The following is an 18,112-nucleotide window of genomic DNA, read 5'->3' as shown; positions in this document are numbered from 1 at the left end:
GTCAGGACATGTGCTGGAGGCTGAATTGAGGTTTTCTCTCAGCACAGTGCTTGCCCAAAGTTCACCTCTGTGCCTGTGTTCCTCTTCAGACAGGAACAAGGACTGGGGTGATAAAAATCCCCCAGTGTGAGGGAAGCTGTGGAAGATCATCTCCAGCCCAGAGCAAGACCATCCCCACTGCTTGGTCAGGGCAGCTCAGGATCTGGGCCCACTTTTCAGTTTATTGCTTTTAAAGACTGCAGAGAAAAGTTTTGTGCAAGGGAAGGTGGGGGGATGTTTTTCCAGCTGACTCTGGGAAAGGGTGCTGCTGTGATTTCTGCTAGCTCCTCATCTGCAGTCCCCACCCAAGATCACTGTTCCTGTGCAGAAACACCTTGTTTCTTGCCAGTGGAAGACCCCTCCTTTATTTCCAAGGAATACCTGTATCAAAGGTGCCATCCTGAAGGCTGACCCATGGACATAGTAGTAGCAGGAGGGAGTGGAGGCTGAATTTAGCTCTTCAGCAGCTCTGAGATGCTATGGGGCTGTTTTCATAGGACTTAGGCTGGCAACAAATGCAGATCCAGCATTTTGGCCTCTCTTCCGTTGTTCTCTTTCGTTTGCTTTCAGTTTGCTCAGCAGCCTGGTTTTAACTGGTGGCAAATGGGAGGGAGATGAGGCCAGCCCAGCTGCTGCTCTCAGTGAGAATTTGCTCAGCTAGGAATTAGACCAGAGGCTGTTGTTGAGAGAGATGGGTATCAGAGCACCAGGCAGTGGGAGGCAGTGGAATGCATGGATGTGAGATGGGAGCAGGGTGATACATGAAGTGGGAGGGTGGTGGAGCTGGCAAGGGCTCGATGTCCTTGCACAGCCAGGACCCTCCAGTGCAAAGCAATCCTGGCCCAGGGTTTGGTGTGTGGGACCCAGCTGGGGCAGGTGCCTGCATTTCTTGCCTCTTGTAGGTGCCTCCCCAGGCAGCCAAACGTGTGTTCCTGGAGGATTGCCTCTAGGATGGTTTCACAGCTTCTCTTCCTTCACACACTTGCAGCTGCTGGTGGAAGTGTGGATGTCCAGTATGAGCACATTGTGTGTTCTTCCTGCCTGGCCCTTCTTTCTAGAGGCTGGCACACATGTCACACCAGGCCCTGCAGCCCACAAGCAGTTTTCTATTCCCTGGGCACTGCTGGTAGCCTGCACTACTCTGGCAGGGTGGTAGGGGCATTCCTTAGCTGCCAGGCCTTGCCTGAACAGGCAGCCACAGCCACTGCCCCAAGCAGGCAGCAGTGAGAGGAGGGACAGCCATGCTGGGGCAACCAAGGACAGCAAGGACACAGCTGTCTGGCCAGAGAAGATGGATGGTCCCTGCACTGACTGCACTTACCCTTGCAGCAGAACAGCAGATTGAAGTGCAGCACCCAGCCCTACACCCCCAGCCAGTGATAGTGATTGTGCATTGCTTGTCACATGCACTGCTTTCCCACCCTGGTTCACTGCTGCAGAAGCTCCTCCACTCACTTCACAGCCTGGTTGGAGTGGAGCCATCTCTGGTGAGCATTCCTGAGAGGATGCCAAGGCAGTCTGTGGCAGGCACTGTGCTCAGTTGGTAGTTTTATTTCATGATCAGCCTGGTTGCTCTTCTCCTCTGCATCTCAACAGCAAGCCAGAGATTCAGGATCACACTGGGGAGGAGGAGCTGGTGGTGGGGTTGCGGCCCTTGGGCTTTGTTCCTTCTGACAGGAGGCAGGTGGAAGCCCAGGGGATGGCATGTGACACCTTACTCATGTGCAGCAGGGCCCACATGTGCTCTGCAGGCTATCATTTCCAATGCAGCACTACCTCTGCTCCTGCTACTGTGTCTAATGTTTCCCACCATCAACCATGGTCGCATCTGCACCACACATCTGGTTTTGGGGCTTCTCTCAGAGCAGCAGTCCCATGGCTGATAAAGCCTCTCACCTCATCCCTAGCGTGAGGAGGATGGTTGAAGGAGGCTAAAACCCAGACTCTTCTGTGACATCAACCGAGGTGGGCTTCAACTGTTACATGCTGCTTCTCCTGTACTTTTCTACGGGGCAAAGGAGCCTGCAGCTTGGAGCCCCTCTGCTCCTCAGCACCTGGGGCAGGGAGGCTGCAGCAGCTTGCAGTGGGTAGCCTGCCTCCCTGTGTGATGTTCTTTGTGGTGCTGGAAGAGCTGAACATCAGGATGGTTTGCATATCCGAGACCAAGACTAGATCCTGCTGAACCTAGGTTCCATAAGGAATTTAGAAAGGAAGATGGTCTACTCTGAATCTCGTAATTCAACAGGAGGGTTTCCCTTACCCTTTGTGACTTTGGTCCCTGTATCAACCATCCCTAGCTCAATTTTACCTCGATTTTCCTTTGTATGGGTCATCCATGTAATACGTAAGAGTGAACCTTGCCACTGAATTCTGTTAGGTTGTGCCTTTATAGATCACATTAAAACTGCTCTTGCCAAAACCTTTGAAGAACGTTCTTTAACACTAAGCTACTCATTTCGCGAAAGCACCTAGCTGTGGGTGGCCCTGGTTGCACAGGGGGACAGGATAAAGTGACCACAAGAGCTCCCTTCCAGTATCAGCAATTCTGTGATAGAAACATTCCTATCTGCAGCCTCCAATTCCCATGGGATTAATTCTCCTTTACTCAGAAAACTGGATGTTTCTGTCACTCCTGTGAGTGACAGAGCTGCGAGTAGTGAGTCACTAAGGTGTGCAATGAATTACTCTTAAATCCCAGAATTATGTACTAAACTCAAATTACAATCTGGAGCAAAAACACCTCAAAGAGAAGACTGCTCTTGACAGCCCATGTTACTGTTTCACATAAGCTTTTTCTCTTGGAGGTAATCCTCAGCTTTTCAGAAGCCCCAGATTCCTACAGCCTTGCTTAGTATACACTTGGAATGAGCCTTGGAGCCCAGGACTAGACTGAATACACAGAGAAATTAACCCAGCAGTCTCTCTCCCAGGTACTGAGAATCCTCAGTAGTCAGTGGAGGACCTGTAGTTTCAAACCATGTCTTCTTGCTCCAGCACAACCTACATCTTTCTCCCCTCATACAGACAGGAAAAAAGAAAAAGGTTTTACTACAGCTTTTTCTACATAAATGAAAAAAAAAAAGCAGTTTAATAAGGTGAACATATCTTGCAACCCAGCCTTGAGAGAGGATTTCAGCAGGGTTATGTGCTGATGCTGGACAGCCAAACCCAACAGACAAAAACACTCCTATGATGTGGAACAGCAGTGAGAAAACAACTGTTTTGCCCCTCCCAGACATTTTAGTTCATTTTCTTGCGCTTCTTTTGGTTCCCTGATGCCTTCTGCATAGGCAAGGGGAGAGAAAGAGTGCCCAGCTTGTGGTTCTGATCATTTTCAAATTCTGGCAGTCCCTTTGCCTTGGAGACCTTCAACCGCATGGCCTTTGCGATGTCCATCATCCTGGAAAACACCAGAGAAACACTGTGTGAGCAGGGTGCACAAGTCTTCTGTCCTATGATACTCCACAAAAAAAAAAATCAACTAACAGGCTTTTGCCACAGGGCAGAAGCCAAAAGGCATGAGCAAGCAGGATGTGTTCTCTGCATGTCAAGGATACCATGGAGACAGATGCTGAAAGTATTCAAAGACTATGAGGTAGATCGTTCCTGGGGAGACTAGAAGGCTACTGAGCTCAGCACCAGCACCTTGGATAGCATTCTAAACCCACACTGCTTTACTCAAGCTTACCTGAGAGAAAAATAATGCTTCCCTATGAAAAGAACAGGCACTGTTTGTGTTCAGATGCTGCTGCTGGCAGCCCATGGTTGCTTCCCTGTGCACTCATCTCTTGTGTATTTTATGATGAATGGAACTTTGTATAGCAAGAACGTCTCTTAGCAACTAAAATTGAGCATTCTTACCTTAAGAAGAGAGGCTTGGCTGAGATGTATAATGTGAAGAGTTTGGGCAAGAAGGCACAATCAGAACACACCTGCAAGCTTGTCCAACAGAGAGAACAAAGTGCAACTGAAGGGAAGCTAGCAGAGAAATATATGTCCCGATTTCATCTGGGGTCTTGAGAACACTCAAGTCCCAGAATCCTCCCAGCTGACTTTGTATCTTTGAAAGACATACAGATTGAGTTGGGAAGGGTTCTTCAGTCAAACCTCTCACTTGAAGCATGGATCATCCCATCAGGGGACTTGGGGCTATGTGTCTCTCCACAATTTTTCCAACAGGTCCTAGCCTCCTCCACCTTTTCTCAACAGCATCCTATGGCTTGTGTTCTCAGCTTCAGTACAGTAGTTAAGAACAAAATTTTGGTATCAATTGCAAAAAGCCAACACAGATTCCTTAAAAAAACTTAATTGCAACAAGAAAAAGAAAAATTAAAAAAAAAAGAAAATGAAAAAAGGAAAAAATAATGAGAAGAACAAAAAGAATGAAAAGAAAGGGGAAAGGGGAAAAGCCAAGAGAGAAAAAGAAAACAAGAAACAGAAGGTGGAAACTAATAGCAAACACTGCTGTTAAAACCCACTACTACACATCAAAGAATAAAGAGCACAACTGGGGACAAACTTAGAAGTAACTGCATCATGGCTGACTAAGGAACTTGCAAAATGAGGAGGTGACTAAGGGCTCAGATTACCTCCCGATATTAATGGACCGTAACATTACACCCCTCAGCCAGAAACCCTAGGATATGCCACAGTGTTTTTCTGAGTTGCAGTGAAGGGTTTGTGTCCCTCCACAGTTCCTACCCAGATGCACACTCACTAAGCAATCCTGATAAGAAAGACCACAGTCTCAGTGACTGAGTTAGGAAGCACATGTCCTTGGTGTAACCATTGCCCACAAAACAGGACAGGGTGTGAGACAGGTACTAATCAGCACAGCTGAGCAGTCACTAACAGAGGCACCTGATCTCTTTCCAGACACAATTAATAAAAAAGTGCCTGCTGAGCTGATGTCTGCTTGCTGGGAAGCTTCTCATCAAGCACAGTGTACTTCTTGAGCAGTTCTCATCGATGCCTGATTAATTCAGCAGGGGGCTGAGAGACAGTACAGTGCATAAACTGGAATAGAACTCCCAGAGCCTGATGAGCTGGCAGCAGGCTCCGACTGACACCTGCTGGGAAAAGCAGGTCTTGCAGCTAATGGCAGGTGCATGACACTCCTTAGAAAATTGAAGTCTATGGAGCAACTGCCCCGAAGAGCTAACACACCAAGGGTTCTTTGCCCTGAAGCTTATTCTGCAAGCTGTTTTCTACCCATTCACTTTCACTAGATGCGATTTGGCAAACATTTCAAATACTGCCAGCATATGCCATATGGCCAGCATTTCTGCCTACAACCTCTCCCCATGATGTTTGTCGCAGAGTCCCCAAGTTTGTCAGCATTTCAAAAACAATCTTCTTGGAGCCAAGCCCAGAATGGATAAATTTCAAGGGCCTGGGATTCCTCCATGTAAATACAACTACATGCTCAGCGTGCAACTGTGGGAGAAAACCCGTTTCTAGTTTTCCTGTTGCAGTCAGTTGCAAACCTTACAGGTACCTTTGAAGTACTACTTACACCCAAATTGGTACCTAACAGGGACTGGAGCTCTGCAGGACAAGGGACACAGAGGTCAAGAAGGTCAAGAGTGATGTGATTTATCATGCAAGAAACAGAGCTGAGTGGCAGGGAGTAAGTCCTGTCGTAGAATCCGCCCCACCTGGCTACCTCTATACTGCCTTGCCTTTATTTTCTTCCCTGCAGAACAGCTGAAGAGCCTTTTGATGCAGTTGAGGACCTCTGTGGCAAGCACCCTTTCTAAGTTTCAGATGTGTAACCACTCCCCTTTACAAATAACAGGGCTTCAAAATAAAGCTTCAACAAACTCGTAAAAGATAGAATCCAGTTACAACAAAAGGGACTTGCTAGCAGGTATTACTGTACTACTCAGGTACCAGAGGGGCTCCAGAGTGAGATCTCTCCTCAGAGCTCTTTGTAGGAGGGTCACAGCATATCTAACCAGGTGTGAACAAACATGACAACTCACCTGCTTTCTTGGAGCTTCAAGTCATTCTGCAGGACTGTGAGGTCGATTTGGAAGTTGTTAATGTGCAGAGCCAGTGCAATGACATATGCTGTGATTTTAGCCTTCATTGATGCAGAGATTAAATTCTGGACACTGCATGGCAAGAGGAAGAACACATGAGATGTGAAGTGTCAGTGAACCCAGAACACAAGCCCCACTAGGTGCAGACAGAACTGGAGCCCCAGTTAGACATGGTGGACTTTTCCTAGACACCAAAGAAGAGCTCAAAGCAGCACACCTCTGATCACAGGGGCTTAACAGACTTCTTTGTCCACCTCAGGTGCCTACTTCTGTTCAGAAGTAGGGGGCCCCTGAGGTTATCATTATGCAGCCTTGACAAATCCACCAGCTAACAACACTTCAGTCTCTTTGGCACTGGTCTCTTGCAAGAAGGTGCCAAAGGAAAGCTGTTCTGAGGGTATTCAGTGTAAGTACTAATGGCACCTCAAATACATAATCCATACAAATCAGATCCCTGTCTGGTGATCCTCTCGGAGCACTTGACTGCTTGCCATTTGTCACTGGTCAGAGTCTTCAGACAAAACCTGGCCCATTTGGACTCAAACTCTCTGCTTCTGATAGATCAACAGTGGTAGTACAGCTATGCAATAGCAAAGCATCACCGTTATGCCCCTTCTAGGCAGAGTGGGTGTTGCCTCTCTGAACACGGAGAAGACACTGGCAAGAGCGAGGACACTCTTCACTCTTCCCTTTATTTTGGTACTTCCATTCAACAGGATTGCCAGGCTCTGTTATAACAAGAGCACTTCCCTGAGCAAGTCAGTTGAATCACCCTCTGACCCAGCAGGACTGCTCAGTCAATGGTCTCTATTAACAGACTGGTTGGGCACAGGGTCTCAGCTTTCTTGGGGCTCTGACAAATAGATCAAACACTAGGGGTTGAGAAAATCTCCCCCGTTTTTACATGATAGACCAGCATTGTCTGAAAGTGCCTACCACCAGCCACAACCCAGTGTTCTGCAGGGATGGAGGCATGAATCAAGAAAATCTACTTACATTTCGGTAGGTTTCCTGATAATGTGTCCATAGACCTTTAAGCTGAACTCTGCTGTATGTCTGGCTCAAGAAAATAAAAGCAAACATAATTCCTTACCTGCTATTGTTGTAGGTCAGTGAAGTGAAATGCTTCATGAGTTTCCTGCTAATAATCTGTGGGCATTCAGGACCCATTGGATCTAGGACAGAAAAGGATTTTACAGTGGAATGAACATACTCTTTCTTGTACTACTACTCCAGCCCCCATAAGAGCACACCTATCACTATGACATTCATCACTCTTCCCAGGAACATAGAAAACCCAAAAGAAACCTCAGCACTTGATTTCTAGGTCTCATCATTTTTCAGGTCTGAAAGAGGCTCCTAACAGCTTTTATTTTCTTTCTAAATGGGATCTCCTACATCAACACTACACAATCTAGAATGTGGGCACGTGCACCTATGCATATATTTCTTTTAATAGATTTCTACCTTTCAATAGATGGTCCTGTCAGAAAATATTATTAAAACTGAAACCACGCTAATGAATTCCTACTAGCACCCAAGACCTGTCATTTCCATGTCATCCTTGACTAAGTTCTACAGGGTGACTCCTCTGTTTACAGCAGCGCAGGAGGATATTCACAACCAGGCTTGCCATGTCCTCCTCCACCACTCCCTGCCATTGAAAATGCCAACAATGACGTTTTCACCACTGACAAGGAGATACACAAGTTCTATGGAAGATGGTAAGTCCTGAAGATTTCAACCAAAATATTTTGTGTAGTCATTTTGAAAACAGCAGTTCCTGACATTTTAAAAGCAGAACCCTGAACGTAACAGAGATACGATCACCGTGACCCACAGACTGAACTAATAAGCAAAGGATGATGAAGACAAAAGCACAAAAAGAAAGATAAAGTATGTACTGTGTACTGAATGCCTTTTGCACCTGGAACACGGAGGCTGGATAACACTTTCCAGCTTCTTGGCTTAGGACTAAAGTGTGAAAACATAAAACTTGTTTATAAGTGCAGCACTATTGATAAACTAGGGAGAATCTCAATTTCCAATCTAAGCTATCCTGTCTCCTACAAAGAGAATCTCATGGTGCCATTCCGATGCACACCAGTTGCAAACATCCATCTCCCAGCAGATGCAGATCTAGCAACCCTCAACAACATGGAGATCATCAACTTCAGCATGAAATAGGCTGAAATAAACTGCTGCAGCTAGCTGCAGCCTTTCAACCACTAGCTAGCTCTTTCATCACTCAACTCATTCTGGGCAGCTTCATAATTTTCTACTGCAGTAATTACAAAACAAGTCTCAGCATTAAAAAGTCACAGCTTAAAAGTAGAGAAGCTGAAAACTCTTACACTTTGTTTTGATCACTTTCAGGTAGCTGAACTTAATAAGGGTGTCCAGGAACCAGAGGCATCGGGCTTTGTGATCTCTGCTCTTCTCATTAGCAGGCAGGAACTTCAGCTCTTCTAAAACAAAGCAGCAATGGCTGAAGAAGAAAGGAGAGGCTGAGGCTCAAAGAATCAGGAATCAATTTATATCATCAGAAGGACAGGACACTCCTGTAACTTCAATGCTCACCTGTTTGAGAATTACTCCCTGGACACCTCTAAGGACAGCCCAGGAGACTGCTTTGTGAGCACACTTTCCTGTCCACCATGTTCAGCCAGCCCCTTTTAGTGTGCAGCTACTAAAAAAGGTCCCTGCACTGCAGAAACTGGAGGCTGTTCATGTGGCACACAAACCTCTACTTCAGCACAGGCAGGAAGCACAGGTGCGGTTTATGCTCTTCCTGCTCACTTCAGACCCTTAGCAAACAGCCTAATAGCTCTAAATGTATGTCCATGGCAAGCCACAGCAACCTCAACAGCAAATCACTATTTGGCTGTGACAGTGCCCAGCCATGGGAATATCATGTTCAGTAGTTCTGTGGTCCATCTTCTAGGCACCTGCCTTCAGACCCCACTTAGGATTTCTCCACTCTCTTCCTCTGCAATCAGTTCCCCAAAGAACAACCATGCTGCTGTGCACACAGTTTCCTCACATGTATACAATTATACCACATACTCCCCAGGGTAAATGTTGCTCAGCTGTGGCTGGATCAAATGTCCTCCCTCTGCACTGAAGAGGTCAGCCTGGGTACATTGGAGCTGGCAGCAGTAGCCATCTTGATCCACAGATAAACTACAGCTTCACAGGGCACATCGACTATTAAGAAGCTGTTTGCAGCAGCATTACCTTCTCTCTTGTGTTTTCTTGGTGATTTCTTCTGGAGTGATGTTAACAAAAGCTGCTGCTGGAATCCGCAATGCTTCATACTCTGCTGGGGACAGAACTGGAGGGATTTTAAAGAAAAGAACAAAACACCTTTGCTCTCCTTTCTGGTCTGAACAGCCCACAGTGAGATAAGCTACATCCATTCTAATTTTAGGAGATACGGGGCAGGGAAGGATGAAATGAAATTACAAATAGGCAGGATGTAACTGCAACACTTGGAAGCTGGCCAACAACAAAGGTCTCTAAAGGACTGTAACTGTACCCCAAGTCATGTCTGCATAGCTAACCATTCCTAATCTCAGTCGAACTACTGCCAACAGCGAGGCACAGCATCCTGCTCTCTTGTAGCAAAGAGGCAGAATAAGGGAGAAATCTCAACACATTGTGTCACTGCTCTCAGCTTTTGGCTTGCGAGGGAAGGCGGCTTGGCTCATTCACACACTTTGCAACACTCACTCCCACACGTCAGATCACTGACATCAAGGCTTACAGTTGTATAAGAAACCACTGTGCCACAGAAAAAGATACTGTCCTCAAACTTGTAAACATTTTCTGGTTTGTTAGCATCTTCATTACATGGTGGGAGGAAGGTAGAGATGTTCTGTACATCATCTTGGGCCACATCCTGGATCAGAGCTTTGGAGGGAAGCAGGAAAGAAAAGTATTTGCACCATACAAACAAAAACACTGAGAATATGACCGCAACCCAAATCCTTTCTTTAAATACAAGTCTACTCCATGGTGGTTCTTGCATCAACACCAGTTTAGTCACTAGTTTAAAACACCAGTTTATTTCACTTGGGACAGTAGCAAGGAAAGGCTACAGCTCTTCCACATTTTGTTTTGTTCCTGACACACGGAGGTGGTGACTGTACAGAAAGCATTCCCATAGGCACAAAAAGGCTGACAGTTTCTGACATGCCTGCTATGTACTCAGCACCCTGGGTTTAGCATAGTGTCACCATTTCCACAAAGAACTTCCTGCTCCTTAAAATTTAGAAAAGCCTCTCCAGACTAGATAAAAATCTGGGAAAGAAGTGCACCAAAACAAACTAGTTGCTGCTGCTGCTGCATCTCTTGCCTGCAGGGTGGACAGTATATGTTTTTTGCACTATGGGTTCCACTGGAGAGCCATTTGGCACAAAGCAGCTCCAAGAGCACAGACATTATCCAGCTGGAACAGAACGGATGAGAGCTGATGGGTTCTATAGTCAACAGACATCTCTCCCATTCATAGCCAATGAAACTGACAATCCCAGAAGCACTAGTGGAAAGGAGCTCTGGAGGTCTCCTGTCAAACCTCCTGCTCAGAGTAGTGCTGTATACAGCACAGTATCAGTGCAACCCTAGATTTGTCCTCCCAAAGCTTGGAAGTCCCAAGGATGATGAGTCTACACCTCTCTGGGATGTGTTGCAGGGCTCCACAACCCTCTAAGGCAAGACAGCTCCCTCAGTCTCCCATCTGGTCCTCTCAAGGTTCAGGTACCACTGCAGCTTGTGCTATTGGTTCTTGTACTGCCTGGTACTGCTGAAAAGGGTTTGGCTTTGACTGCCCTTCAAGTAGCTCTGGGCTGCTGTTAGATCCTCCTTGGCCTCCTCTTTACCAGACTAACCAAGCTCAGCTCCTTCTACCTCTCCTTGTCAGTTGCGTGGCCCCTGCCTGCAAGTTGCATGCCCTCTCCTCTGTCATTTCTTCACCTCCCTCTTGATCAGGACAGGGTAGCAGACTGGACAACATGATACAGATGCAGCTTCACCAGCACTTCACCAGCACTCAAGGGTTATCAACTCTCCTTGAAGCTTCAGCTCAATATCATGCTTTGGAGAGTGAATGTTGCCTGCAATAGTGACAATAACTAAGCGCATGGCAGACTGCCTATTTGCTGCAGGCTCCTCCATAGCAGAAGCCTAATTCCATCAACCTATCTCACAACAGCACATGGAATTGCACTTGATGGGGCTGTGACCTAATTTAGGACATGGACTATTTTACATAGACATGACACTGTGAAGCCAGTGGTACAATTCACCTTAATGAATGTTCAGTTCAGACCAGGTGAATGCACTGCCTTTATCCCAGAACACTGAATCCCAGGAAATCCCAGAAGAGCTCCCAGTAATGGCCAGGGACATTGATGCCACAGTAATCTTTCCTCCTTCAAGCAACTCCCACAGCAAGACTAGCAGGATCAGAAGGAAGCAGCTCCTTTTCCACTAGAAAGACCTGTGAGTTCTTCCACATGTGCCCTTCTACAGCTGCCTGCTTAGTGACTCAAAGACAACCCCTTTCTTCTTCTCACCATACTTGGCAAGGAGCAGACAGAAAAAGGGGCTTCTGATTGCTTTCATTAAACCCCTGAGACAGTAATATTACCTGTTACTCCCTTTGCATCTATAATGTTTGCTGCTGCTTTTGTCACAGCTGTGTTCAAAATATCACTTCCCACTGCATTCATTCGCCGAGAGTTCAGAGCTCGCTTCTGCTTGCTCGTACCAAAGGCCTCAATGCACAAATCCATCTAGGCAAGAAAGATGCAAACTGAAACACACTGCTGAACTGAAGACACTTTGCACACAAGAAGAAAACTCAGCTAACCACCACTTGTTCCACATTCACACTCTCTTAAGAAAACTTCAAACACTGCACTGGGCACAACCCAATCATGCAACAAGTGCTGATCCGCAAGGGTCAGGAAGTAACTGAGATTGCAATCAAACCTAAAATAATTATGAAAATTCTGCAAGGTAGGCACTAATAATGCACTACCTCTTAGACCCGTAAGGCACAGAGGGAGTGCTGAAACTACACAGGTTTACCCAGCAGTAAACTAAACATCACAGTCTCAGATAAGTATCATCTGCCACTGTTAGTGGGATCACAGCAGAATACAATACAGGATTTCAACTTTACCTTCTCCCTATAGGATTTATTCTGATAATCCTTTGTGTCATCAGGTACTAAGTTATCTGTAAAAGGACAAAAGTTAGTATGCTTAGATTGCAGGAGCAAGGACAGCACAGTTATTTGGTATCCCCTTAGCTCTAATCCATTACTAAAACACTAAGCACATCACTTCAAGATCTCCTCCACAGGACTTTGTCAATTACAGAACACATCGAATAAGAGAGTATGCACCTAGAACACAAAAGGAAAGACAAGCCAATTATTGCTACAAAGTCTATGAGCATAACACATGGACTGCAGCACAGGGGAAAAATAAGCTCCCAAAAGACCAAATTCTTTGGGTTACCCTCCTGAGTTCAATTAAAAAAAAGCAGTTCTGCTGAAGTACAGCTGTTTTGCTTCTTCAGTGATCCAGTCCCTTGACCTGATAATTTCTAGGCTTCCCTCAGCAGAGCACACCTAGACAAGGCTACACTATTCTGAACAGAATATTCAGAACCTCCACCCTCCCACCCATAATGCTCTCTAGCTAACATCCACCCTACATTTCACCTTAATTTATTCTGCCTGTTTTCACATCATTCAGTGGTTCGGAAGGAGAGTGTAATGTATCCTCCTTCCTTCATACTAAGGGAATAAGGCAGAAATGAGGAAGAAAGAGCAGCCAGGGAGAAAACAGAGTTTTGCTGTCAGCAGTCAAGCAGTCAGTAGCTGAATGCATACATAGGTCTAGCATGCTGTGAATCTGGTGCTGGGGTTAAACAGTATCTTCTTACCTGACAGCAAGGGCTGCATATTGAATATTTCAGCATTATACACTTCCATTTGCCCAGAGTCCTTGTCTAACACACCAATAAAATACCTGTGAAGAAGAGGGGCAAATTATTAGTGAGAGACAGTCCAGTGGAACTGATGTTTTAAAATATATAGTGCAAAGCCATGTGTATTCCTCACCCTCTGCCAATTATTCTGCTTTGCAAATACAAGTTTTCCGAGCGCATTTAGAATGTCACAGTAAAACGAGTTACTGCATGCATGCACATATATAAAAATATAAAGACTTGTTGCCCTAAGTAAATGTAGAAATTTTATGACAATTAAATTAGCTCCAGAATGCTAAATTGTCTTTTGCCTTTTTTGATGTGCCAGAACCTTTGGTTTCTCTTCTATGTTATATATATGTTATGTATAGTGCTTCTATGCAGTTGCCTGTGTTTATAAGCTTTGGTTCCTTGTGGCCAGTTCTCTGCTTAGTACAAGTCACTTTTAAGTCCTCAGAGCTCCTTGGAAATGTGACTTTGCCATTTCTGAAATACGATAATTTCTCTCAGGTAACTTCCTTCTCATCCCACATCTCAGAGGGGCAAGCCCAAATGGTTTATGCAGCTCCTCACTATGTCTCATGACCCACCAAGAAGAACAGGCTGTTATGTCACCCTTGGCTAACATGGATCAAGTTATCATCTGCACCAGCTTCTTATCCAGCCAGAAGAGTTTATTCCATATGACCCCTTCTGACTGGTACCTGAACTTCTTCCAGCCCCTAACACATTTTCCTAGAAGTCAAAACACGTTTCCTGAAGCAAAAACCCACTTGCACAACAGGCTGCCTGCTGCAGTGACAGCAACACTCTATGGCCTCAGAGGAGCTGCCCACATACAGTGGGAACCTCAGCACCTCCTGGCCAGAAAAGATTTCTGGGCAGTTCCTGCTGTCCCAGGAAGCCAAGAGGTTGGATGGACTCAACTCAGAATAAAGACTTTCCACTCAGAATAAAGAGAGTGGTTTGATCAGAGCTAGTTTCTGCTCCCTGTTACACTTACTTGAGCAGTTGTGAATGCACATTTTTAGGCTAACAGCTGCTAAGAACTATAGGAATGGATCCACTGGAGGAAATCCTCATACATGCAGCTGAAGCAGATGAGGGAGAAAAGGGACAGAAGGATGGTGTGGGAAAACTTGAAAGAAAAGCAAGAAATTACTTAATTGATTCTTGTCTGCATCTCTGTGGATCCTGAGGCATGTGCACACATAATGCAAAACTAATACCTGAAGTTGAACATATTATCAGCAGTCAGCTTGCCTTGTTAGTGTCCATAGCTCAGGATCTTCAGAGGTGCAGGTAAGAACAACTTAAGCCATTAAAACCACCTCTTAATCAGTGCCCAGAGATAAGACTGCTAAATATGCCTAGAAATAATACTGCATTGATATCTGTATCATACATACTCAGAAAACTAAATTTATCATTCAAACTCAAAAACAAAAAGCTCCTTGATGCCTTTTTGCAGCTATAGTATCTTAAACTGAAGACTATTACATCTGAAGGTGCAGTTCTCTGTGTTTCACTTCCCAGAGAAAAGAACAAAGAGTAGTATTAGTATTATTTTGACAGACCATTTGCAGAGGTGAAACCTGTTCCTTTTACAGAATAGTTTCAGCTGGAAAAAGGCTATAGTGATCATTTAGTGCAACTGCCTGACCAACTCAGGGCTGACCAAAAGTTAAAGCATGTTATTAAGGGCATTGCCCAAATACCTTTCAAACACTGACAGGCTTGGGGCATCAACCAGCCCCCTTGTAAGCCTGTCCCAGAGTCTGAACACCACCTCTGTAAAGAAATGCTTCCAAAGGTTGGTCTTACTCAGAACACTGGACCATCAGGCTGCCAACATCTGAAAACACCTCCTCTCCATAAAAATTGTACACAGCTCTGCTTTTTACTCCTTCACCTGCATTTTAACTAGTCAGATACAAATCACATCAGTCCAGTCCAACTAGAGGAGAGATGACCAATGCAAGCAAACCACGTGGGTCAAGTGGAGTAGATCTACAGAGCAAAGCATTTAGTACCAAGATCCTGACATGCACATTAAATGCATTTCAGTCTTGTGTAGGCTAGAAGGAGCAATAATATGCATCAAAGGAGAAAATAAACACCTTTGGGTATAACAAGGCAAGATTATTTCACACTGGCTCTCTACCCTTTTGGTGATGGTTCTGTTAAGAGGCTGAGAAAGATTTCACATACAAGATACTCAGAGGAGACCAGTGGGATCTGCCCCACTGCCACAAAGGTCATATTGTTACACCAGGACATGTAAAGGCTGGTGATTTCACCAATGTTCTTTTTACAGTGCGGCAGCTTGTTATTTCACATAGCAACCCCGTGCTGTGGCCCTGAAGTTAAATGGCGATTAATGACCCAGAAGGTTCCTGGGCAGCAGCAGATGATCTTGGCAATTTCTTAACATTAGTTTTATAGCTTCTTAATAGCAAAGCTATTATTCCTACATCTCAACTACATCAAATCATCTCCTCAGCTTTTCCTTCTGAAGACCTTTTCAAACACACACCATATGAAACATCACAACTTCCAAAGGGATGTAAAGTACACAAACTATGCAGCTGCCAGATACTGGAGTCTTCCAACAAATCAAATCACAGCCTCCATGGGAACTTCTGAGCCACATTTAAACAAGGCTACCAGGAACTTTGTGTATGAGCAACACCTCTGCTTCTGCCTCCATACCTGCATAGGGAATTACATTTCATAGCTCCGCTGCCAAAGTTATTCCCCACATATGAAAGCCTTTCAGTTTCTGAGACCTGAAAAACAAAGGAAAATTACTTGAGTACAGGACTGTGAATAACCTTCTCTGCATTTCATTTTCCCTGGTGCCACACAGCTCTACATTCCTAGGCATCAGGCACTAGCCCACCCTGGGTACACTGAGCATCAGGTCAAAATCTTTAACAGACAAGATTTCTTGAAGCTGAGACCACCAATGATATATAATTCTACCTCAGCTTTCACCTTAGCCAGAAGATGAGGAACCGCTGCAAAGAAATCATGTGAATAGTAATTTAAACGTAGAGTCTATGTGTGTAATATAATTTTCAATGATCTACCTAAAGGTCTAGTACTGCCAAGGGACTACAATTCACTGATTATAAAAATGAGCCAGCACTACTACAAACACCTCAACCACCTAAATGCATTTCAAAATATTTGTGTTTGTACTATACTACAGTGTGTTTCCCCTGAGTAATTGGAATTACTCATAACTGGCTGAAAAATAAATGGCTGAAAAGCCATTTATTTGTTGAATCATGCATGTAGGCAGCTGTAAAACTTACCAATAGCAGAACAAAGCAACTTCTGACTTTAATCTTGGCTCCCTCTTCAGTGAAAAGATATAAATTTCCTTATAATGTAACTTAACAAAAACAACAACAAAAAAATTTGATAAAGAATCCACTGTGTTCACTGCATAAACATAACACAGCAGATTTTGTGACCAAATGGACATGACTAGTTGTTAAGTAACAGCTTTTCATTTTCAAACTTTTTTTCCCTCTAGGTTATTAAAATAAATCATGAACACACGCAACTTCAGTGCCTCAGCCTTTGCCTAAGAATACCATGTATACATCAAATTTTTGTCAAATAAGCACATACTCAGCTCTGATGGAAATTTACCCACACATCCGTCTCGATATCCTTAATCACAAACATTCCATATTGCAATTTTTCAGATTCCTTTCTGTTCCAAGAGTTAACTCACAATGCCAAGAGGGTGACCATGACGTGCTCCACAGAAACCATAGTGGCCCTGCAGAACCTGCACCCACTTCTCCAGGGTCCAAGGACTCCTTGTGGGTCTCTGCAGAAATGCCGGGAGCGTGGCTCACCAGCATAGAGCATTCTGCAGAGTAAGGGAAGGGTTCTTCCCACCTGTGCCAAGGACTTCCCTGTTCTGCCACACCCCTATCACGCCCACCTGCATTATGGCAGCAGCCCACATAAGAACCAGAACTTCACAAAGTGACAATCAAACAAGTTGGAAAAGACCTTTAAGATCAAGTCAAAATGTCCTCAACACTGCCAACGCCACCACTAAATCATGTCACTAAGGGCCTTGTCTAGGCGGTTTGTGAAGACTTCCAGGGATGGTGACTCCACTGCCCTGGGCAGCATGTTCCAATGCCTCACCACCCTTTGGAAAACGAATTGTTCCTAATCTCCAGTCTAAACCTCCCATGGTACAGCTTGATGCTGCTCCCTGTTGCCCTATCCCTTGTTCTTTGGGAGAAGAGTCTGTGCTTCTGTACCTCCAACAGGCGCTACAGCCTCCCGGCACGACTCTCCAAGTCTAAGGTGCAGCAGTGCAGCCCTCGTTACACGGCTACATAAGGGCGGATAGACGGTACCAGCTGCACGGTACGTACCACGAACGGTACCATTTCGGGGCGGCCGCAGCTCCAGGCTTCCGCGGCCACCCTCACAGGAGCCCACACGGCTGCCGACACGAGGCCCGGCTAGAGTGTGATCTTCAGGCGAGCCCTTACCAAAATCCTCCGGTGCTTCTTCCGGGGGTGTGCCGTGTCCCTGTTTCGGTAGACGGTGAACCGCATGGAGCCGGTCCGCTGCAGCCTGCCGTTGGAGAACTGCACTGCAGGGCGGCGAAGAGAGGCCGTAAGCCAGGGTGGCCTGGCCTGGCACTGCCCTGCCCCGCAACCCTGATCCCGCAACCCCGATCCCGCTCCCGTCCGCCCCATCTTGGCTCCTGCCTCACCCAGCACCGCCGGCTGTTCCGACCCGGGGTGTCCGCGGTAGCGCCAAGTAGCGGTGGCGGCGGCCATGGCGGCAAAACGCGAGGGCTGCCGCTGGCTCTCGGGGAAGCGGGACTCGCTCAATCACGGCTGTGCTTATTGTCGTATCCGGTGGGGAGTAGGGAAGAAGATGGCGGTGCCGTTGCCTATCAGTAACGAGGGCGCTGATTGGTTGATGGCCGGGAAGGCCGGCCTGCCCACGCCCGCCGAGCGGGTTGCTGCACGATGGCG

At 45.9% G+C, this 18,112-nt stretch overlaps 1 protein-coding gene across 1 annotated transcript; it reads right to left on the bottom strand.

Moving 5' to 3' along the window:
- Positions 1-3,111: 3,111 nt before the first annotated feature.
- POLR1E (RNA polymerase I subunit E) lies at positions 3,112-17,972 on the bottom strand. Its single transcript, XM_062630033.1, has 12 exons — positions 17,845-17,972; positions 17,618-17,721; positions 15,798-15,874; positions 13,041-13,126; positions 12,271-12,326; positions 11,734-11,878; positions 9,888-9,995; positions 9,321-9,417; positions 8,438-8,571; positions 7,177-7,258; positions 6,024-6,155; positions 3,112-3,439 (listed from the first exon to the last, which is right to left on the bottom strand). The coding sequence occupies exons 1-12, from the start codon at positions 17,909-17,911 to the stop codon at positions 3,280-3,282; spliced, it is 1,248 nt and encodes a 415-aa protein (XP_062486017.1). The 5' UTR covers positions 17,912-17,972; the 3' UTR covers positions 3,112-3,279.
- Between the last annotated feature and the right edge of the window lie 140 nt (positions 17,973-18,112).

Source organism: Pezoporus occidentalis, unplaced genomic scaffold (assembly GCF_034315485.1).
Source record: "Pezoporus occidentalis ecotype Australia unplaced genomic scaffold, CSIRO_AGI_Poc_V1 ctg346, whole genome shotgun sequence".
NCBI lineage: Eukaryota > Metazoa > Chordata > Aves > Psittaciformes > Psittacidae > Pezoporus > Pezoporus occidentalis.
This window is presented reverse-complemented; position numbering and strand designations above follow the sequence as displayed.

Excerpts from the sequence above, each read along its gene's own strand:
- POLR1E (XM_062630033.1), bottom strand. The coding sequence starts at position 17,911 with ATGGCCGCCGCCACCGCTACTTGGCGCTACCGCGGACACCCCGGGTCG. Across the intron at positions 17,722-17,844 it reads GGAACAGCCGGCGGTGCTGG|TGCAGTTCTCCAACGGCAGG; the intron begins GTGAGGCAGGAG and ends GCCGCCCTGCAG. Across the intron at positions 8,572-9,320 it reads AAGAAAACACAAGAGAGAAG|CCATTGCTGCTTTGTTTTAG; the intron begins GTAATGCTGCTG and ends TTTCTTCTTCAG.